Genomic DNA, 22,948 nt, shown 5'->3' on the forward strand with positions numbered 1-22,948 from the left:
CCGTTCCAGACGTCGACCCATGGACTTCATTTGGCGTAGCTCAGGAGTGAACCAAGGTGCAGAGTGCACAAATGAAACAGTCCGTGTCTTTAAGGGGGCAAGACTGTCAAGAGCTGTAGACAGGCAGTTGTTGTAGTGGTCAACCAGATCCGCTGCTGAAGCATTGGAAGAAGGGCAAGGATAGGAGGCAACTAGTGAAGTAAATGCCTCTGGCTCTACCTTTTTGATGTTGCGGTAAGACATGGCACGCTGAACTTTTGCTTTTCTAATGGACAGACAGGTGTCAAATAGCACAGCTTTGTGGTCTGAGATGGGTAGTTCAGCAGTACTGAAATTGGCAGGTGTTATACCAGAACAACACCAGATCTAAAATATGACCTTTGTTGTGCGTTGGAAAATCAACATATTGGGTGATGTTGAAACAATCAAGCATGTCCATAAGGTCTTTAGTGCATGTTTTAGAAGACTTATCCATGTGTATATTAAAATCACCCACCAAAATAATGTTGGGAGACATTGCATTCAGTTCAGTGAGGACAGTTGGCAGTTCAGCAATAAACACACTTGATGGTTTTGGAGGTCTGTATAATACCGCAATAATGGTGGGTGTAGCTCCTTGAAGTTCGACAGCCAGCATTTCAAACGAGGATTGATCAGGCAGAGTGAGCGGTGTTAGCTTGATGTTCTCGCGATAGAGCAGGGCGAGACCACCCCCTCTCCCGGAGGTGCGAGGCTTGCAGATGTAAACAAATCCAGACGGGACAGCCTGATTAAGATGGAAGAAGTCATTGCTTTGCTGCCACGTCTCAGTGAGACACAAAAGTCAATTTCATGGTCTGTAATAAACTCGTTGATCAAAGGGGCTTTGTTGGAGATGGATCTGATGTTGTAAAGTCCAACTTTTCGTCGTTTGAAGTGAGTGTGCCCATTTGACCTGGGCAAGGAGACTAGTACACGGTGATCAACTCCTCGATCAGGCTTCACTTCAAAGCGGTTAGCAGACCAGAGAGAGGGAATCGCCTTGTTGGTAATCTTGTTACAACGGGATCCGCGGTGGATATACTTCCGACGTCGGAGAATGTCACGTTGGAAAAGGAGCTCTGCAGGAGGCTCAAAGTTTCCCCATAAGCTGTAAAGTTCACTCGGTGTGTATTGCTGCCTCATCCTTAGGCTAATCCAGTCCACCAATTTCAGAAGCGCAGGTCAGCACAGCACTATGACGACTCCAGCCGAAACGCAAAACACGTAAACTAAAAAATAACTAATAGGGAAAAGTGACTATATCTATAACTGTTACACTTAGCTTAACTACTACACAAAAAATCTAACAAAATATCAAATGCATTCGTAAAAAAAAATTAAAAATACTGACAACCCAGACGGAGCGGCGTTTGACTCGCCAGTGTCCCTGTTAATTAAGCACCTTTAATAAAAAGGTAAATGGTTGGGGGGAGATCTTATGTTTTATGTATTTTTTTGTCATGCCTGTCTACGCTTCAAACTCGTGCATATTGCAGCAAACATGCAACAGCGCCCCCTGGGGTCGCCCCACCGGAAACTCGATCGAACTAACGATTCGCGAACGACTCCTCTTGGCAAACTGAATCACGGAAACGAATCACTAAATCCAACCCTAGTTCGGGCTTGTGGCAAAACCCATCATAGCAGGCAAAAAAATTAAAGAATTGACAGATGGCATGGATGATATGGAGAACCGGAGCAGATGGGACAATATTCGCATTCTCAATCTGAAAGAGGGCACGGAGGGAAACCGACCCACACAGTTCTTTGAATCCTGGCTTCCATGGGAACGGACCCTGGCACCAAAATCTGTATAAAAATCGACCGTGTCCGCGAGGTACGTTCCCACGCCCGGTGATCATCAAGCTCCACAACTCCAGGGATAAAACGAGGCTACTAGCAGCACTGAGGGCGAAGCCCAATCTGGAACACGAAGGACAGCGGATCTTCATCCATCAGGACCTGTCTGCTGCGGTTCTAGAGAAGCGCCGGGCCTTCAACAACGTGTGTCAGGCTTTGATTGTCAAACTCATTCGTTTCAACATGCGCTTTCCGGTCACACTATCTGTCAACCATAATGGCACAGATCACAAGTTTGAAACACGGAGAGATGCGGAATGCTTTCTCAACACACTGGGATAGAATCTGTCAGACGCTTTTCAAACATAAAACTTTATTTTAATTGCATTTAGGGTTTACAAGGCCACTTTCTACCCTACAGAGGATTGGGTGAGTTTCTGTTTTGAATGAACAGCACGTGTTGCTATATCGCTACCCACTGGGTAGCTCTTTGTTTTTTTTTGTTTTTGTTTTTTTCATAACCTTTTATGCTGTTTTTTCCCGTTTGTATTGTTTTTTGGGCATGAAGAAGGAGTCCCTCCAGAAAAATGCGGTGTTTTTTTGTGATTTATGCAGCCAAAAATCCTTGATTATGCGGCACGTTTTCTTAAAAAATTTGATGAAATATGCGGCATATTTATGTGATGAAATTGCGGGAACTTGCGGAAAAATGTGGGAACTTGCGAAAAATGCGGGAACTTGCGAAAATTGCGGTTTGATTGCCCCCACTGTCCCGGATTAGTCGTGTACTAATCCGGGAAACTGCTTTCCACAGACTTTTGCACTTATCTTTGTTGGCAAATGAGACCGCTTCATCTTGCCTTCGTCGCGGGGTTTGTGATGATTTTCACGTCGCGTAATTACGTCACTCCATAACGTTCCCATGGCAACAGGGGGAAATGGCTGCTTTTTTCGCGGAAATTGGCAATTTATGCGGTGAAAGTGCAGCATATTTGAAAAAATGCGGCCCCCGCATGAATATGCGGACTTAGGCTGATTATGCGTTGATTTATGCGATCACATAATCGCGTTTTTCTGGAGGGACTGGGTAATGTGTTCTCCCATATTTAGGGGATGACATGTTTATAGTTTATAGTAAATTGCACAAGATTTTTCCTAATGGGTTGTTTCTTTGTTTGGAATGGATATTCCTTTTTTTTTTACATGAAAAGTTAATGAGTAACACTAAAATCATTACACTTAAATGTCAAGGGTATTAATAATGTGGTGAGGCGTAAAATACTTTCCATGCTTAAAGATAAGGTGCAAGTGGCCCTATTACAAGAGGCCCACCAAACTGATCTTGAACATTTACAATTAAAGCGAGACTGGGTTGGGCAAATTCATTATTCATCATTCAACTCAAAAAGCAGAGAGGTAGCAATACTAATCAACAAACATCTTACGTTTACACTTGATAAAGTCATCCAGGAAACAGAAGGAAGGTTTGTTATTATTACTGGTACACTGTTTTACTCCAAGTTATTGGCTGACATTTCTTTAATCTGCCCTCCTTATGTAATACTAGGAGGGTATTTAACTGCGGTCTGGCCCTAGTGTGGATCATAGCCCACCTAAAACCCTACCTCCCTCTAAAATGGCTCGAGTCACAAAGGAGCAACATGTTTATTGAATCATCTGAAAGAGGCACACTTCCGCCAACTCGAATGCCGCGTTTCCACTGCAGGGTGCGGAACGGATCGGATCGCAAAGGGGCGGTAGGGAGGGGGCAGTATAGCCCAGCTCAGTTCCGAGGTCGCGTTTCCACTGCCGACAGTATCCTTGGTGGTAGGCCGGATGTCAATCGCCGCGGCAGCTACGTAAACATCGTAAACAACGTCTTCCTCCGCAAGAATGCAGACGAACGTCTCCACCTCCTTGTTCGCCCAAGCAAGCTTTTTACGCGACATGTTAATTGTAAAGAATAATACCTTGAGGCTACTGTTTGTTTGTTTTTATCCCCGCGTCACCCGGAAGTGACGATTCTGTCGACCAATCAACGGAGGGGGGGTGTAGCTAGAATTCCAGGGTACCCTTTCAGGCGTCTGGTCTCGTTTTGGGTACCGCAACGGAGGAGTCCCTAGAATGGGGTCGGAACGGGTACGGCAAAGTCCGGGTCACGCCCACTTTTGGCGGTGGAAACGCGATCCGACCCGCACCTTTGCGATCCGATCCGTTCCGCACCCTGCAGTGGAAATGCGCCATAAATCTTGCATACATCTCTTTGATTTTAAAGAAGGATAAACCTTCTGATTGCTGTGCAAGTTACAGACCTATTAGTTCACTGAGTCGATTTATATATATATATTCATATATTCGTACTCCAATGTTCGACGGCTTCTTAATGTAATACAATTCTCACAAAGCGCAAACAATAGGGTCCTTGCTGTCTCATTGGATGCTGAAAAAGCATTTTATCAGGTGGAGTGGGAGTATCTTTTTTTATGTCCTTGATAGGTTTGGGTTAGGCTCTGGTTTCAAAGAGTGGGTTAAACTTATATACAGCTCTCCAGCAGCGAGGGTCCTGGTAAATAGATCAATGTCTGACATCTTCCCCTTGGGTAGAGGTACACGTCAAGGCTGTCCCCTCTTCCCTCTATTATTTGCACTGGCACTCAAACCTCTCGCAGAGACTATTAGGAAACACCAAGGACTGTTGGGGGTCATATTAGGAGACACTGGGTACAGAATTTCCCTCTATGCCGATGATATATTACTGTTTATACGAGCCACATCCAATGTGTGTGCTCCGTGTGGTTTGACTCCCGGGTGACCTGGTTGACGCGCTGTGTTGATGTTTCCAGTACTATGCAGGTACGTGAAGCAATGATTGATCCGTGCGATCGTCTCCGGTTTACAACCCTTTTATTTCCTCACCATGACACCAATTGCATGGGAATACGGAATACATTCATAGATCCTCAGTGACATAACAACAACTTGGTATTTCTTGCGGTCAAAAACCGTATGCCCTTCCGGGGTCAAACAACAGAGGTACCCCAAATGACGTCCCCTTTACACCTGTACCCGCAATACGGCAACACCACTCAGTGGTCAACACAGACATTACAACATAACTGAAAAACAGGAAAATGGCTCTTACACTGTTTATTACCAATCCAGAGGGATCTACACCTGTTCTATTATCTATCATCAGTCAATTTGGAATGATTTCAGGGTACAAATTTAATTATAAATATAACCGCAAGCAGTGATTAACGGGCTCCGAGCAAAATTAAAAGTCAAGAACACACTAATGGAAGATATATAAATATAACATATAATTGTCATATTTAAGGAAAGATGTTCCACTTATAAACCTGAACTGCAGCCTCATTCACATGGTCAAATTGTCTATTGATAAGCACACAACTAGGGATGCAAATTATCGAGTAATTCATTAATCGATAGTTGTTTCATCTTATCGATCGATGATCGATTAATTGATAAGCGGCAATTCTTCTGAGAAGCTGAATTTCCTTCTGAATGTGACACATCTCATCTCATCGTCATCCGCTTATCCGGGGTCGGGTCGCGGGGGGAGCAGCTCAAGCAGGGGGCCCCAGACTTCCCTTTCCCGGGCCACATTGACCAGCTCTGACAGGGGGGATCCCGAGGCGTTCCCAGGCCAGTGTTGAGATATAATCTCTCCAACTAGTCCTGGGTCTTCCCCGAGGTCTCCTCCCCACTGGACGTGCCTGAAACACCTCCCAAGGGAGGCGCCCAGTGGGCATCCTTGCCAGATGCCCGAACCACCTCAGCTGACTCCTTTCTAAGTAAAGGAGCAGCGACACATTTAGGTGGTAATTCAACGATGTCGTTTAGTTGTTGTACTTTAAAATACTTCCACATATTGTGCATTTGGCGTCTTTGTCGTCATTAACCAACTTAAAGTGGCTCCATACTGCACTCCGTTTTGCCATCTTCATCGTGTCAGTGTCCTGCTTTTCGTTTGTCTTGTGCTGCTTCGCTTGTGTTCCCTCTTGTGTTCCCGCGTGTGCGTCAAGTACGTCTGGCGTCAAGCGCGCCCTCACGTGGACGGGTGGGGAATTACGGGTTAAAAACGCGATTAATTGCAAGTAATTTATTTTAATCGAGTAATCTCTTATCGATAATCGATTAATTGTTTGCATCCCTACACACAACATCCAGAAATCTCAAAGCACAGATTTCTCAAGTGAATTAAGGGGTTTCTTCAAAGCTTATACCTGGAAAAATGTTTGAAATTCTGGGAAAATTAAACATTTGTAGTCTAGAACACTAACGGAAGAAATATAAATATGACAGGAAACTAATGAGCCGGAATGTTGATTGCCTGATGTATTACAGGTGCTGTTCCATGTTGTGTTCCTTAAATGAGTGGCAATGACAGAATGTAATTTTCAGCATGTTCAAAATGCTCTAATCAGGATTCAAACTCTCGACCTAAGGATCACCAATACACGGCATTATCCCGTTGGGTCACTGACATTCCTGAACTGCATGAAGCCTCTTTCACACGGTGAAAATGTCGATTGATAAGCACACAACATCAAGAAAACTCCAAGCACACATTTCACAAGAGAATTAAGGGCTTTCTTAAAAGAGTACAGATCTGAAAATGTACACTGTTGATGGTATCCACCTAATAATAGCTGTATGGTAGTTATACAATAACAAAATGGTCACATAAGAAAGATGGGCTAATTGCTCCAACTTAATTGGCCAATATTTCTCAAATGGAACTAAATAAAACAAATTCTGTTTGATTTTTGTGAGGCTTGGTCTAAATATTTTATGTGGCGATTTTGGTGAATTTTTTATTATTTTTGTAGCCTGTGAATCTTTTTATCATGTTTAGCTTTAATATGAAATTGTGGGAAAAGTGTTCAGGGTTTTATAAATGCATCTGGTTCTAGAGATTAATATTCTAAAGGAATTTTGAGTCCAGGTCAATCTGGTGAGGAGAAATAAGCCTACTTCATGATTTTTTTACAATAGCTCCACCTTTGGGTGCAGTACCACAAATTTGGGTTTATGGGTGGTGGGGGTTATTGGTAACCATACCTGAAAATGTCAAGAGTTTTCGACTCATGGCATAGGCTGCAGTATGACTTTTACAGAATTTGAGAAAAAAAAAGAAACGTTACAGAAACATTAGGGGACCAAGCAGCTTCGCTGCTCGGACCCCTAACAAGTCGGAGGACTTGCCACTGGGTGTATTTTGGGGGCGGCTCTTGTCAATTTCCCCTTCAGATGGTCAACTTCAGGCTTTACTTACCTGGGTCGGCTTAGCTCAGGAGGTAGAGCAGTTGTCTTGTAACCGAAGACAACTGCTTTACTTACCTGGGTCGGCTTAGCTCATGAGGCAGAGCAGTTGCCTTGTAACCGAAGGTTGCTAGTTCGATCCCCAGCTCCTCCTAGCTGAGTGTTGATGTGTCTCTGAGAAAGACACTTAACCCTAACTGCTCCTGACGAGCTGGCTGTCCCCTTGCATGGTTGACTATGCCGTCGGTGTCTAGCAGCTTCATCTTCAAACAATAGAGACTGTTTATTAAGTCGCTTTTGATAAAAGCGTCTGCTAAATGGCCGAATTGTAATTGTAATTGAATCAGCATATCAGCAAATATTGAAGAGTTGTATAAACTGAATCTCCAATTCTGACAACAGTTAAAAATTAACTGGTGGTTTGATCTCCCTATATCATGGATGGGTAGAATTAGCTTGATTAAGATGAATGTACTTCCTAGACTATTATACCCAATGCAAATGCTTCCACTTAAAGTTTATATGGCATGGAAAGAAATCTAGATTAAAGATGAAAACTTTGCAATTACCAATAGATAAGGGTGGTCAAGCATTTCCCAACTTTCTGTATTACAACTGGGCCTGTCATTCTCGGATAATTTCAGGCTGGCTCAAGCAATTTCTATCTTGTATCTGATCTTACACTCCCAAAAGATCAACCATTAAAAAGCCCAATTGAAAGCTTCCTTCTTAATTTTAATTAAACTGCCTTAAACAATAAAAAATTCAATTTCAGACTTTCTGTGCAAATGAAATGAAATACGAGAGTCTGGTAGGACCAGGCTAACGTTCCTCCGCCATTGAAAGGATAACACTGTGCTGACAATGTGATTGACCGGCAAGATGGATTCCCAAAACCAATCAGCCATTGGTTATATTCTAAACTCTTTTCTATTGCATCTTTTAAAAGATTTTTGCCATTTATCAATTATTCATTATTAAAAGTGCCACTTGGGTGCTGCTCATAGCTTTTGAAATAGTTGGCTGCTTTTCTCCCTAAAAACAATATGTTTAATGCTGGATCTGTGCTGTTAATGGCAGGTGGTACGAGTTGAGCCTCTGGCCAACATGGGTCAGGTGACCGCTCTCCTAAACTCCATTGGCTGGACACTGCCTGTGGTGCCCGAGTTAGACGACCTCACCGTGGGTATGTACACAACACCATCACTGTTCTCATTTAGACAGTAAGTTGATGTGCCTTTTTCTCACTCATGTCCCCACTATGGAACTTAATATAAAAACACTATTTTCATGTCAATCAAGTTGTCCACACTAGCATTTTCATCAACGTTGGAAATTGCTTTTACTGCTTACATAATCGGTTCAGTTGCTCTGCTATTGCAGTTCATGCCTTATTTCATGCACATTCACAGACCACAGGCCACATACCAGAACACTTTAACTGTCGGTCGCTGGCATCCCGATCACTCACAATTATGCGTCACAATTTTCAGCATTATAAAGTTATTCCTTGTTGCTCTTTCATATCATCCATTTTGGAAACATTTTTTCAAAAACTTATTGGAAAACACCCAGTAAGTGTGGAGGGGAGTGAGGAATGAAAAGTATTGTTTTAACATTCAGACGGAGTGGATGCATTTGTCAAAGCATCTTGACATCAGATTTGCGCCCTCCAAGGCTCCTCGTAGGATTATATGCCATTTACATCTTCCCTGCCAATCAGCTTCGTGCTCGGCTCCCTAATCACATCAGACGATTTATGTTTTAGTTCCACAAAAGAAATGGAGAGGAAATGGGCTGTAGGACCAGGAGCGCCCTGGGATCGAATTTCATAATAGCTTTCCTGATGCCATAAACTGCTTATCTCAAGGCTAATGTTTTCCCATTAGGATGCTGTATTCATTTTGATGTCCACACTCTAACACACACACACACACATGCACTTTAAACACGCACAGACACGATTTAAACATGCACACGCATGCGTATGCAATGACCTGACAGCTGGCAAACACTGCCTCCGGTTGATTGGTTTGAGCTTTTTCCGAGGAAGGAATTGGGCTAGCAGGTACATCCCCAACACATAGACTCAATAATGGAAACGTTAGCAGATGTCAGTTATCACAGAATACAGTATGTACTATTGAAAGACTTTGGCTATGTTCTAATGGCTAGAAAATGTTGAAAAGGAACTGAAACTCTCCTCTTTTTCCATCCCGCCCTCAGGTGGTTTGGTGATGGGTACTGGCATCGAGTCATCCTCTCATATTTACGGGCTGTTTCAGCACATCTGTGTTGCATTTGAACTAGTTCTCGCTGACGGCAGCCTGGTTCGCTGTACGGAGGTAAGAAGAACCAGTCTCATCAGCCCCCATAGGCTGAGACTGACATTGATTTGAAGTTTCTGGTCATCAACAGGTGACGTTCAGAACACCTTGGTATCCTGACAAATGGGACTTAAATAGGTGTCTTTTTAGTACGAAATGGCACTAAACAAAGGTATCAACGGCCATTCTCACAGCATCGACCGGTATGACCCAAACGCACCTAAACCTCTGTATTGCCTTTGGACGGATTTTGTTAATATATTTGAACCAAGATGGTTTTGCCTTGGAGAAGGCAGGACGTGACGTCTAAGTGCACTCCCAATGGCCTCAGCTAGTTTTTATTAATAATTTGTACATTTTAGTTCGTTTTTATTCTCAGTGCGAGTATGCTTGCATTACACTGCTATCAGTACGCTAGCTCTAGAAGGCTTAAGTTCACTTACGGCCAGAGGGGTCGTTCATAAGAAGTACTTACAGATTCTTGTAAAGAATTCCCTTAAGTGATGTGTAGTAACTGTAAATTAAAGTTATTATCCACCTTTCCCTCCCCATCAGGAGGAGAATTCAGACCTGTTCCACGCTGTTCCCTGGTCCTGCGGTACGCTGGGCTTCCTGGTTGCCGCGGAGATCAAGATCGTCCCGGCCAAGCAGTGGGTGAAGCTGTGCTATGAGCCGGTCCGAGGGCTCGAGAACATTTGCCAGTGCTTCACCGAGGCGTCGCAGAACAAGGGCAACACGTTTGTTGAGGGCCTGCAGTACTCTCTGGATAGTGCCGTCATCATGACGGGAACCATGACGGACCACGCAGAGCCTGACAAGGTGGGTGGATGGGGGGCCGATAGTTCCTTGGTAGCCTCGATTTTAGAGCTGCAAATTTTGTGAAAATTTGTCTACTCTTATTTTGATAATCTATCAATTGTCTAAGTCATTTTTCAAGTAAAAAGAACAAACACTTGCTGCTTAATGTTGAAGTTCAATTCAAATATTTGGTTCATGGACCATTATAAAGGGTATAGTTTTGTTTTTCTTGCTTGCTCGATAAAGCATGGATTAAGACACTTTGGACTTGGTAACTTGGCTGGCTGGCCTTTGCCATTATATATTACATTTTATAAACTCTAGGAATTATCGAAAAAAGAATGGAAGAATGAATTTAATATGAAATAATAATGGTGAGCTGCAGCCGTACTCGATGACCAATCTCTCTTGTTAGACCTTTGTTTTACGAGAGAGCCTTGAAAAAGTCCCTGACAGTCTGGGCAGGCCAATCACCAGGCGGATTTGTCTTCACACGAGTCCAAAGGCTGAACGAACATCTTGATTGACCAATGGCTGATGAGGGAGCTGGACCGTAGAAGCAAGGACAAACTCTAAAACTGACTCCATGCTGTATACTGTCACACATTTGTTTCACAACTGTCATGTAGTACTATTTCACCTCCTGTGTACCTATTAGCCAAGGCAACGTGCTAGAGGAAATCTTTCCTGTCCCTTCTTTAAAGGGAATGGATGGTTTGTGAATTGTGATTTGACCGCAAGGAAGCAGTAACAGGTTTGTCTATTTAGCAGCAGTGTGAGCGCCTTGAATACATTTTACAAAACATCCATCACATGTGCAAATTGTGAGCCAACTTTCTATTTTTTCTTTCTTATAAAATGGTCTGAAATGCCTCTTTTCCACCGACAGTACCTGCTCAATTTGCCATGCGAAACATAAACAGACAGGGCAACAAACAGGAGCATCTCCACCTCTGTCATAGTCCATGGCGTGTTCTTGGGCGCTGATCCTGCCGTGTTCAATAATAAATCACTATTGTTGACTGAATGCTGATGCTAGTATTTAAAGATGCTGGTGTTGTGCCGAAAATTTAATCCCCGTCTGAAATCGCACCCCCTCTCTTTAACGGCACCGAAAATCCCAAACTCAGTCGAAACCAGATGGAAAAAGTGTGTAGTTCAAAACGTGAAACAGCTTTTACTTCTTCGCCACCTACAGAGTTTGTTATCTACGATCATTCATAAAACCCCATGTTATTTCCCATAGAAATTTGACAGAGGGAACCGGAGCCCCGGAGGCTGGACTTGTTCTTCAGAGGACTATAAACATAAGCCCTCTTTTTGTCTGAAGAAAAAATCGTACATATCGCTTTCTGTGATAAGTTGCTCATCTTGGGATGATGGATATAACGCAGAGATGTGGTGCGATATCAGACGGGGATTCAATTTTGGGCACAACACCGGGTGTCGGGCTCGGACGTTGCGCTCGTCCAGTGGTGTCACACAAAAGTATCAGATCAGCTCGCTTGGAACCTCGACGGAGGTGAGACTAAAAAAGTACCTGGTACCAGGTATCTCAATTTGGTGATTGAAATGCAAAAAAAGGCGGCTTAGTCGAGGCGAGTTGCTGGTGGAAAAAGGGCAAATGTGTCCTGTCGAGGATACTTTTAACATCTCTGTCTTTCTGTCTGTCTTTTCCATCAGATCAACCGGATAGGTCTGTACTTTAAGCCCTGGTTCTTCAAACACGTGGAAGGTTACCTGAAAGACGACCGCAGTGGCGTGGAGTACATCCCACTCAGACACTACTACCACAGACACACACGCAGCATCTTCTGGGAGTTGCAGGTAAACAGACACAGACATATGCATACATTAGACCTGTGAGATAGTGCCTCTTATCGGCTTGGGACTCTCTTTTCCCCAAGCCTTTCCCCAACAAACATTACCCTGCATTAGTCACTAATGCTTTTCTCACACACACACACACACACACACACACACACACACACACACACACACACACACACACACACACACACACACACACACACACACACACACACACACACACACACACACACACACACACACACAGGGCTGGCGCTCGGCATAGGCGAGCTAGGCGACCGCCTAGGGCGACAAATGCGTTGGGGGCGCCCTCTGGTGGCGCCCTTAATTAGTCAATTGAAATATACGACGCGAACGGAGAAGGGAGGGGGCGCGGGAGCAATCACCAGGGTGGCCCGAAACCGTCACCGTAGCACACCCCCGCTCGGAAGACCTGTCCAGGGCGCAAGTTGATTTTGAGTCGCCTAGGGTGCCGAAACGGCCAGCGCCGGCTCTCCACACACACACACACACACACACACACACACACACACACACACACACACACACACACACACACACACACACACACCACATTAATCAACAGTGAGTTTGACACGGTTATGTTCCATAACTGTAAATAGTTGGATGTATTATGCATGGTGGTGGTCTGACAGGGGAGGATCTCTCTTGGTCTTTTGGGCCATCTCTGTACACAAAGCATTAGTTATTTACAGAGAAAGGCCATGATCTGACTTCCTTATTGGGTGTAGACCCAATAGAAAAAGAAAGTCAGAAAAAGGTTACAGTTGTAGGGCAGCTACAATTTGGGAGATTTTGTTCAGTTGACAATAATATTGACATGATGTTGTTGTATCCTGGCTTGATGACGCCGTCTGTGCCCTCAAGGCCTTTCTCTGTTAAAAATCTGCTGTTAAAAATCTAATTGAACTGGCTAGCGCATGGATTCTTGCTCCCCACCTTAGTAGCCGCGTTTACATGGACACATCTATGCCGCATAGATTTCTATGCCGCATAGAAAATGGTCATGTATACGCCTCATTCGGAATACAATTATCTGTTCGGCATAGATTCTATGCCGAATAGAAGAGGTGGTGTAGTCCGTTTTAAATCGCCATGTATACACTTATTCCGCATAGATTGGGGTTTAACTTAGTGCAGCCGCAGTAGTTCGCAATTGGTCCACTGAGCTCCGTCGGTACTTTTAAGCACACCGAACTTCACCGCTGTCAAGGAAAGTGGATTTATTGCCTGATTCACGTCTTTGTTATCACTCCGTAAAAGTAGTCCGGTAAGCGTGGCCGGTTGCTAAGCGACGGGACACATGGGTGTTTATTAATGACGTGTTTGCGTATCGTAGTGTCCGCGCTCGTCCGAGATAATTGTAAATGAGTAGGCTACTACTAGTACTTTTGCAGGCTGAACGTTAAAATACTTCTTAACTTAGAGAGATGGCAGCTGCAGTAGTTCGCAATTGGACCTTCGAGGATTCCTGGTCACTAAATTCCCATAAGACCACTCTCTCCCACCAGTCTTGGCTGCGGACTCGCATCCAAATTCCTCTTGTTTGCGGCGGAGCTTAGGGTAAATATAAAGATCTGACGAGAAATTGACGTTGCTGCGCTGTCGTCCTCCTTCTTAATTGAAGGAGCAGGCAGAGAAAAGCTCTCTCCTGCTGTGCTTTCATTAAAATCAAATTTAAAATCCCCGATAGTGATAAGACATCCATTATGTCGCCGCCGGTCCAGAGATGTGTCAGGTGTGCGCGAGAGACAGAACGGACCCTTTTGTTACTGCCATGTATACAGTACATTCGGAACACATTTTAGGAACAGATTTATGCCGCATAGAAATCTATGCGGATCAGATGTGCCATGTAAACGCGGCTAGTGTGTGTGTGTGTGTGTGTGTGTGTGTGTCCAGGACATCATTCCCTTTGGCAACCACCCTGTCTTCCGCTGGCTCTTGGGCTGGATGGTTCCTCCCAAGATCTCCCTGCTGAAACTCACCCAGGGAGAGACCATCCGCAGGCTGTATGAGCAGCACCACGTGGTCCAGGACATGCTGGTGCCCATGAGACACCTCCAGACGGCCCTCACTCGCTTCCACCAAGACATCCAGGTACATATGGGAGGAGGGGGAGCAGTGATCCACATGTTCTCCCTCTGAAGGAGTCTGGTGGATGGCTTTAATTGGGAATCGTAGCTTGGTGTGAAAAGAATGAAGCTAACCTCTGGTGGTCTCATCCTGTTTTGTGCCAGGTGTACCCCCTGTGGCTGTGTCCCTTCATGCTGCTGCCCAGCAGAGGCATGGTGCACCCCAAGGCCCAGCAGAAGGAGGAGCTCTACGTGGACATCGGGGCGTACGGCGAGCCCAGGGTCAAACACTTTGAGGCCAAGGCGTCCACGCGCCAGCTCGAGAAGTTTGTCAGAGACGTCCACGGGTAGGACTTCAGAGACGTTGCTATTTAGACACTAGCTAGCATCACAGCTATTTTAGCTATTCCACTAACTTGGTTCCTTACTTTTGTAGCTTGCTCGCATCAAGCTATTTTAGAATTGTCACAAGTATCATATCTGCCTAAGCCATTAATTAAAGAATGCGATGTTTTTGAATTGTGTGTTCAGCCAATCTTGTCGGTTTTGACAACGCTATGCTTCTCCCGTAGGTTCCAGATGCTGTATGCAGACGTATACATGGACAGAGAGGAATTCTGGGAGATGTTTGATGGAACTTTGTACCACAAGTTGAGGGAGCAGCTTGGCTGTAATGATGCGTTCCCTGAGGTGTACAACAAGATCTGCAAGTCGGCTCGTCACTAAAACTGGACCTGCTTATGTTTGGAGGCAATTGTTTGCATGAGGCTGTCTTTTTCAGTTAAAAAGCTTTATTTTTAAATGAACAATGTCGTACATTAATTAGCTTTTCGCCCCAACAATGGGCAGAACCAATGGTTAGCGTAATGGTGAAGGACGTGTTGTATACCACTCTCAAAATAGAATATTTATTTTTCTCGCACTTCTTCATGGTTCTCAAGGAGCATGTGGGCCTCAAAAATACACATACCAGCTAATGAACTAATACTGTTTGATGTGCCTGCACACATTAATATTAATTATAGCTACGATTAATGTGCTGCTTTCTAGTTTCCTCTTTACAAGTTAAAATGCTTTCTTCCCTTCTCAGTTTGTTAACTTCTGATATAAGTTTTCATGAATGATTCATGAAATGATGTCATGTAATGATTGATGATCATGATTTTTGGTCTCTGTTCCTACACTATGAAGTGTGCAAATAACTACCTTTGCATTATTATTATTTTCATTCCTTTGTGTCTGTAGAGCTGCAGTGCCCATCATGTTTAGTGGTCTTACTGGATTATTAGTGTGGATTTAGCAGTGTTTACCATTCCAACCGTCACTTCTCGGTGCCATTAAACTTCTTAAATGTACATTTTCAACTCAATATGGATATATGATTGTTGATATGCGTATATCTCTATGTGGACATCATGAAATGTAAAGTCTAAAAGAAACTATTTTGTAAACTGGTATAGATTTTGTATGAGAGGTTAACTCTGGACTGGCATGACAAAACTGGCTTTGCCTTTCGATTCAAGCTTTTAATAAATTCACATTTTACAATAAATAGCCTTCTCCTGGATGACATTCTTAATTATTTTGGAATAAAATAATTAAAGAAACCTTAAATGTACTTCAATACATTTAAGGAGGATTCCCCGGCCGTAGCTTCTCTCTGAAACACAAACAAACATGCATATCATAATTTCATTTGAACTGTGTAATGACCATAGATGTGTATAATAAAGTGATGAATCCATCTTCTTACTGCGTGTGTCTGGCCCTGAGGGGCTGAGAGGGGAATCTCGGTGTGGATGATTTGAAAGCAGACGTGGGGCTTCTAAATCTCTTCCCCTCTTTAAAGTCCAAGTTGTAACCTCCGGGACCAACACCACTCTGTTGGTGAGACAGCAACCATTACAGAACATATTGGCTCACCGCCTCCCACTTCACATACCTAAGCCAGACTGTCCGTCTCCTTTGGTAAACAAGTAATTCTGACATTTTAACGATGGGATCCTAATGGTTTGAGACAGCAATGACTGGCAGAAATTAATGTTCTTCTAAAGAGTGCTTATTCAGACAGTGATAAGCATAGTAAAACATTGAAAGGGAGTCCCCTTAATGCCTCCCTTTAGAGGTGTACCAGGCACAGTCAGCTTTGCAGTTCACCGGAACCAGAACCAATTCCAATCTAGAGGTCTTCTGGCTGGCCTGGGATCGCCTCGGGACCCTGGGATACGCTGGAAAGTGTTACTTTGCCCACCCTGTTGCCCACGCATCTCCGACAGGACAGAACAGTGGACCGTTATAGAAGGGGAATAGATAGTGTCCGTGTTTCACTTGGATATTGGTGGGCATTTTGGATATGATCTTGTGAAAACTTTGAAATAGGTTATCGTGTGGATTTGGGGCCTCCCCATGTGACTCTGGCTCTGATTAATGTAATGCTGTTATGCAAAAAGAAGTATGAGAACGTGTTAATAATAGATGAGTGATCGACTAGGTATATGCAGTCTAATGTTTACCCACATCGCATCCCGTCAGCGGCCTTTCCTGCTGCTTAGAGCGTCGTGGCGAGGACGAGAAGAAGGGAGGTGGTTTGTGATTCAGCGGACGTCCCGGATACCCCACTTCATAGTACCCAGGTCCCGGTAATCCCTGAGAAAGGGAGAGAGATACAAAAACAGGAAATAGTTGGTGGTCAGATAATTTTTTTGAGTTGAGTTCTGAATTGAACCGGCATTTATTCTGAATGAACAATGATTGAACAACAATAAACATGAAATGATTATTGTTAATTAAGAGTGTTATGAGAGTGTTAGTCTGATAAACAATTCATGCATCATCATCAACTGTCCCCACAAAGCAATTTCTGAGCAAAATGTAACAAAATCTGAATAGTGAGTCTTAAGTGACTGACCGTGGCGCGGGGCCACTGGGCCAGGGTGCTGTGGTATATCCGCTCCGAGGGCACAGACGGGTGACGCGCCACTGAGCTGAACACGCCGTGCTTTCTCCTCTCTGGACGGTTCAACGCATCGCAGAAACCCTCCAAGTCACGCTCGGTGGAGGCGGCCCCCACTGCATGCTTCTGCAGGGACCAGCCGACACACAGACACACACACACTAAACAAACAATTCACACAGGTACAGTTGTTAATGGGTTTACAACCACAAGCATAATATGCACACAAAAATGGACGTCTGTACGGCATCATCAAGCCAGGATACACCAAAAATATCATGTACATACTATTGTTTATTATTATTATTTGTTTTATTTGATTTGATTAGAAAATGTACACACATTATCAACTTAACAAAATCTCCCGAATTGTAGCAGGCCTATAACCTGTAACCTTTTTCCGACTTCCTTTTTTCTATTGGGTCCACTCTCGCTGCTGTTAAAAATGTAATTTAACTGGCTAGCGATTCTTGCTCCACACCTTAAAGTGTGTGTGTGTGTGTGTGTGTGTGTGTGTGTGTGTGTGTGTGTGTGTGTGTGTGTGTGTGTGTGTGTGTGTGTGTGTGTGTGTGTGTGTGTGTGTGTGTGTGTGTGTGTGTGTGTGTGTTGTATGTGTCTGTGTGTGTGTGTGTTTGTTTTACCGGCACAGCAAAGAAGCCAGCCGCTACCGGTGCGTCTCGCTGTCCGGTGAACAGATCGTACGGTCCTCTAACGCCGGTACGCTTGCCCAGCAGGATGTCAACACTGCTCTTCAACACGTACGTGCAGGGACTCGGCCCACAGTACTGCGAGCGCACACAAACACAAACACAAACACAAACACACACACACACATACAACACTTTTCACCACACGGATGGTGAAATACCCACTAGTGTGCTTATCTAGTGCATGTACTTGTGGGGCATGATAGTAGTGGGTATAGGAGGTTCGACCCCCAGTTGAAAGGTTCTGGGCTCGAACCCCAATGTCTGCTGACTCCTTGCTCCTTGAGCAAGGTGCATAACCCCTATCGGCTCAGTTATTATATGTTTTTATATAAAACAACATGTACTGTAAGATGCTTGGGATAAAAGTGACTGCTAAATGACAAATGCAGTAATAGTTACTTTGGTCTCCTCAGAGCAGCGCTTCCATCCAGAACTGTGTTTCATCAGAACGCCCCCGGCTGACCGTGCAGACATGGCCTCCAGAGCTGCCCCCGGGACCCCCCCTTGCCCATAGTTCCCGGGACCTGGGGTACAACTCTAGACACACGATACAGCGGTCGATTTTGAATGAAAATAATGAAAATTTACATTGACTTCATTACTATATATTTCCTATATATTGCAGACTACACACTTTTAGAAGTGCCATTTCTAATCAGTAACATGAATAGGTTAAACCGGGTACTGTACCGCCCTCTTTTCTGGACTGCAGTCCTACCTGTACCTCCCGGAACCTGCTGTCCAGACTGGCACAAACGCCCCGGGCACTACCTGGCTTCCTGGCTAGCTCCTTGATGAAGTCTGTGCTCTCATACGTTCCGGGACCAACTTTGGTTTTCTGTAGGATAAACAAAGGCAAAGTGGCGGGGATGGGTGCTTTGGGACAGCGTTGACTGTAAATCTGTCCAAACTGTCAGCTGAACAAAGAGAGAAGGATCAAGAAGGTATCACTGAGCTTCTCATGACCCACCAGGAACTGTTGGGTCGACCAGGCCTCCCTGTAAAGGAAACAGGGCGTCCGTGCTTCCTTGGCCATCATCAGTTCTCTGTTCCAGCCTGGACTTTTGGCCCGCTGGGCCACTGCTCGTGCACTGAAGTCCCCACCGTGCACATCATACGCTACGGGACTGAGGCTTGTCATCTCCTTGACCATGATAAGCAAAAAGAGCGTCCATGCATTTCATGGAAGCTCTTCTAACAATGTTGCTGCAAAACACAAACTAAGCATGCTTATTCGATTGGGGAGGACTATTAGACCCATTTCAACTTCTCCTATATCCAGTCAGTAGTAGCCCAAGCATATAAGACCTCAATGTTTTGTTATGTTTTGATTTCCCATTGACTGTTTGACTGTGACTGTTTTAAATTCAGTTCTCTCGTGTGGATTAGTTGTATGCAATTGTATTATTTAGCTATTCCTTTGCTAGCAGTTTAGGATATCTGTGTGGGTGGACAGTGTCCGACTATCCCGCTGATTAAGATGTGAACACTTCTTTATTGGAGATATAAGCCTTTCAGAGCCTTACCTTTCCTCACCCGTCTCACAAATGTTAAAAAAATACTTGTCACCACGGCAACACTAACGCGAGTCGCGAACCCGAGATCCAATACCGCACATGCATCGCACGCGCATGGAAACCGATCAGCCGTCTGGTTACTGTCTGTTGACTCCGCCCACTATGACACCACTCATAGGAACCAGTGAAGCCACTGGAACTGTTGCTTCACGTTCCGAATTTGAACTGGAACTGGAAAAAAAAAAACGGTAGGCAATGTGAGATGGAAAGATTATTTGTGCGCGTCGTGTTTTTTATTTTGCATCTATTTCTGTTCATTTTGTTTTGGATATAAAGAATCCTACAGTCCTTTAAATTTCAACAAAAACGTCTCTAAACAAGGAGAAGGTTCTTGATGTGTGTTCTTTGCTTTTCCTTCATTGGTTTGCTCGGTTTCAATGTTGGTTGTCGGTAGGCCAACAAAGTTTTTTTCAAGTCAGATTTAGGAATATGACTTTGGAAATCCCTTTTCTATGCAGCGTACTGTTGAGAGGGAAACACGGCTGAAGGGTGTCGTCCAGTAGGCCTATGTACTTTTAGTTCAACTTTGAGGTAAAGGCCATAGTTGCAGGCCTATATATTTAGCAAAGCAGAATGTAATTGAAATACAGGATAACCTACTGCAATTTAACACCCGTTCTTACCGGTCTAAAGTGGGTAGGTCAAAACAAGAGTAAAAAAAGATTGAGAACAATGCGGAAGTCGGCTGGTACCTCGCTGTAGTTTTGTATAGCCAACCTTTATGCATTCCCATTACGCGAATAGTGGAGTTGCGCCGATTTGTTCGTTTGAAGCTTTGTTTCACATAGCAGGCGTGATGGACTTCTTTTGAACTGAAATGCATGCAGAAAAAAGCATTTCATATAGGCCTATATACTTTACTGTATTGTAACCTACAACACGTTTGACATGTGCATATTCGTTGCTGAAGAAGTTCTAAAGCCTACCACATTCGTCCCTGTAGGTGCAATTTGGAACAGACAGACCCCTCCACCGATCTCGTTTGCCTTTGAAGTAGCAAATCCCTAAGATGAATACTTTGCAGTGAATTTTTTTTGTGGGAATCACAGAACAATTAAAGTAAATTTTCTGTTTGCAACAATATATATATATATTTTTTTTAAAGGCCGCCATCATTGTGTCGAACTCATTATAGGAATGCATACATTGATTGTAAACTTCATATTTACGTATCTCCATATTTTAGCCATCCACACATTTGACTGTCATCGGGATCTAAGTAGAGTGAGAAGGAAGGATGTCTACCGACTGGGAGCCCACCTACACTGTGAAGCTTGCTCAGCTCCTGCTGCTCTCCACCTACTGGGGCATGCAGATCTGGGTCACGTTCATATCAAGTGAGGACTGGACTTACACACGCCCTTGATGGTTTCCTTATGGTGATACCAGGACTCTTGGACCTTTACAAACACGATTTACATTTTGTAACCTCTGAAATAATTAACTTTGCATGCTACTAGCTAGGGGGAAGGGGTTCAATCAGGATATTGATGATTTGAAAAAAACAACAATAAGCCCTCCTAACAGTTTGAATGAAATCTAAATATAAAAGGTTAGCTTAATAATTCATAAAAAGAAATACCTGACATGTAGTGGGGATCAGCCAGGTCCTGAGGCAGCAGAGTACCCAAACTGTCACCCTCCATCACCAAGTTGAATGCTGCACGTTGACTGCCGGGAAACCAGACGAAAAGCAACTCACATTGTAATGGGTTCCCCCATGTGTATTTAAAACCCAGATTACAGGATAGCCATATGCATGAATACATGATTTTCCTCTCTGTACAAATTATTTTGAATACTGGGGTTGCTGACGTGTGTGTGTGTTTTGGCAGGCTTTGTGATGGACAACCACCTGAACAGACATACCTATGGGTTCATTCAGAGCCGCCTGGTCCCCTTCTATCTTCACCTGGGTTCAGGCTGCGCTTTCTTTAACCTCACCATCTACGCCATATATCACCCCAGCGACATGCTGACCGACAGGGAGTCTTTTCAGGTGTGTGGACGTATATAAGATGATGCACGATATGTGAAAACATGGGTGTTATTTTTTCTTATCATTAATTCGTTTTCGCAGATTTATTTATTCAAATATTCAAGTGAATCGTTGTGGATTTAAATGATCTCATGAGAAGCTTGGGGGTTAGGCATCTTGCTCAGGGGTGCCCACAGGTAGACAGTGTGCACCCAAATGTTTGCTGAACTAGGAACTTTCCGCTGGCCCAGAGACCACAGCCACATCAGACGACAGCCAGAGAAAGCATGCATAGCAGCCACCCTTAAAACTAGAAGACTATCCTCCTGCCCCCTTTGTGCTCTCCGGTTATTAACGATTAAATCCATCTTCCCTCAGATCTTCATCTTGTTCGTTTCAGTGACGGTGGCAGCGGTCAACGCCCAATGGTTTGGCCAGATGACCTCGGAGATCATGGCGGACATGCACCTGATCGAGCAATCATGCGGATTGGGCCAGGATATCGGCCAGTCGTCCAACCGTGAGGCGTACGCCAAGCTGTGCGAGACGGACATCAAATACAGACACCTCAGCAGCCGCCTGTGGCTGTATAGACTGCTGTCCTCCCTGTGTAACCTGTGCTGCATTGCGTGCAACTTCTGCAGTCTATCGTACATGGCGGAGAATCTGGTTACGTTGTAAAAGGGGCAAGACACGAAAGCTGCTTTCTTTTAAAAGGGGGGTTGGATAAAAAACATATTTTGTATTTTCACGTCCTATCAAGGGGGTTTAATTTCTGTTTTTTTTCCATAGCCATGCTAAGGCCAACAGAAGCTGCTCTTCTTTTGAAAGGGCTCCAGGTTGTTACAAAAGGAATGAAGGCTTGCCGGTCTACCTGTGTCTCACCTTTCACCAGGAATATCTTTATTAAGAAATCTTAATCAAGAGGAACTTCTTACTATCTTATTCTATTTGTTTGTGTTCGTGCACCAATTCCCCCTTGCACTGCACCTTAAAAACAACCGGGGGGGAGTCCTAAACACTCAAAGCACGTGTTTGACTACTATATCTCTCGACACAATGTGGTGGAACAAAGCAGCTTTTTGTCACTGCAGTTTCTCAGTTTTGTTTTCTTCAGTCTTTCGATGAGTCAAGTGTTTTGTTTATTGGTGGTGAATATGAACCAATAATCGATCTGGTGATTGGTCTTCAATTACTAAGAGAATACTTGTATTATGGTTGCTAATTTACAAGGTACCTTTATGTTGGTGAATTGTTTTACCGGAACGTATAAGCATCCCTACATTTCTGGGACCTATTTTTATGCACTCCCAGAACAGCTTTTTTTGATGGGATGGTTCACATCTTTTGATATCTGTACTTATTGGTTGTACCACTTTTCATGTGTTTTTAGGAAATGGGGAATTGGTGGGAATGCAGTGTGAGAAAGCAAGATGATCCCAGGTGGATACCTCATTGTACGGAAAACACTGGCACCAAATAACTTTTAGGCAACAGAGGATTTCTAAATCTCTTTACTTATTGCTATTTATTTATTTTAATTTAAGACTGAAGATGTTCTTATTTGTGCCT

General features: G+C 44.0%; 3 protein-coding genes and 1 long non-coding RNA gene across 6 annotated transcripts in view; 3 read left to right on the plus strand and 1 right to left on the minus strand.

Moving 5' to 3' along the window:
- The window catches only part of dhcr24 (24-dehydrocholesterol reductase), a 36,161-nt gene extending 20,254 nt beyond the window's left edge, over window positions 1-15,907 (plus strand). The window contains exons 3-10 of the mRNA XM_060066899.1: window positions 8,188-8,293; window positions 9,334-9,452; window positions 9,990-10,253; window positions 11,916-12,059; window positions 13,986-14,183; window positions 14,324-14,505; window positions 14,731-14,900; window positions 14,948-15,907. Coding sequence (XP_059922882.1) covers window positions 8,188-8,293; window positions 9,334-9,452; window positions 9,990-10,253; window positions 11,916-12,059; window positions 13,986-14,183; window positions 14,324-14,505; window positions 14,731-14,884 — 1,167 coding nt within the window. The 3' untranslated portion in view covers window positions 14,885-14,900; window positions 14,948-15,907. The remainder of the gene's footprint in view (window positions 1-8,187; window positions 8,294-9,333; window positions 9,453-9,989; window positions 10,254-11,915; window positions 12,060-13,985; window positions 14,184-14,323; window positions 14,506-14,730; window positions 14,901-14,947) is intronic.
- On the plus strand, window positions 4,629-6,983 carry LOC132469086 (uncharacterized). The gene is made up of 2 exons (XR_009528346.1): window positions 4,629-4,674; window positions 6,270-6,983. It is a non-coding gene; the product is annotated as an uncharacterized LOC132469086 (long non-coding RNA).
- On the minus strand, window positions 15,670-19,487 carry LOC132469010 (lymphocyte expansion molecule-like). 3 transcript variants are annotated; one of them, XM_060066922.1, is made up of 9 exons: window positions 19,348-19,487; window positions 18,792-18,965; window positions 18,540-18,659; window positions 18,221-18,358; window positions 17,753-17,896; window positions 17,067-17,237; window positions 16,676-16,804; window positions 15,912-16,039; window positions 15,670-15,818 (listed from the first exon to the last, which is right to left on the minus strand). In XM_060066922.1, exons 2-9 carry the CDS (start codon window positions 18,960-18,962, stop codon window positions 15,788-15,790), a joined length of 1,032 nt encoding a protein of 343 aa, XP_059922905.1. In that variant the 5' UTR covers window positions 18,963-18,965; window positions 19,348-19,487; the 3' UTR covers window positions 15,670-15,787. The 3 variants fall into 3 exon arrangements, with proteins under 3 accessions (XP_059922905.1, XP_059922904.1, XP_059922906.1); XM_060066921.1 differs by lacking the exon at window positions 19,348-19,487 and having other exon boundaries at window positions 18,792-19,012; XM_060066923.1 differs by lacking the exons at window positions 17,753-17,896; window positions 19,348-19,487 and having other exon boundaries at window positions 18,792-19,012.
- A 17-nt stretch (window positions 19,488-19,504) lies between these two features.
- On the plus strand, window positions 19,505-22,929 carry si:ch211-121a2.4 (transmembrane protein 205). Its single transcript, XM_060066963.1, has 4 exons — window positions 19,505-19,586; window positions 20,585-20,735; window positions 21,234-21,397; window positions 21,755-22,929. The coding sequence occupies exons 2-4, from the start codon at window positions 20,636-20,638 to the stop codon at window positions 22,055-22,057; spliced, it is 567 nt and encodes a 188-aa protein (XP_059922946.1). The 5' UTR covers window positions 19,505-19,586; window positions 20,585-20,635; the 3' UTR covers window positions 22,058-22,929.
- The last annotated feature ends 19 nt before the right edge of the window (window positions 22,930-22,948 follow it).

The sequence above is a fragment of the Gadus macrocephalus genome, chromosome 12 (assembly GCF_031168955.1).
Source record: "Gadus macrocephalus chromosome 12, ASM3116895v1".
In the NCBI taxonomy this organism is placed as follows: Eukaryota; Metazoa; Chordata; class Actinopteri; order Gadiformes; family Gadidae; genus Gadus; species Gadus macrocephalus.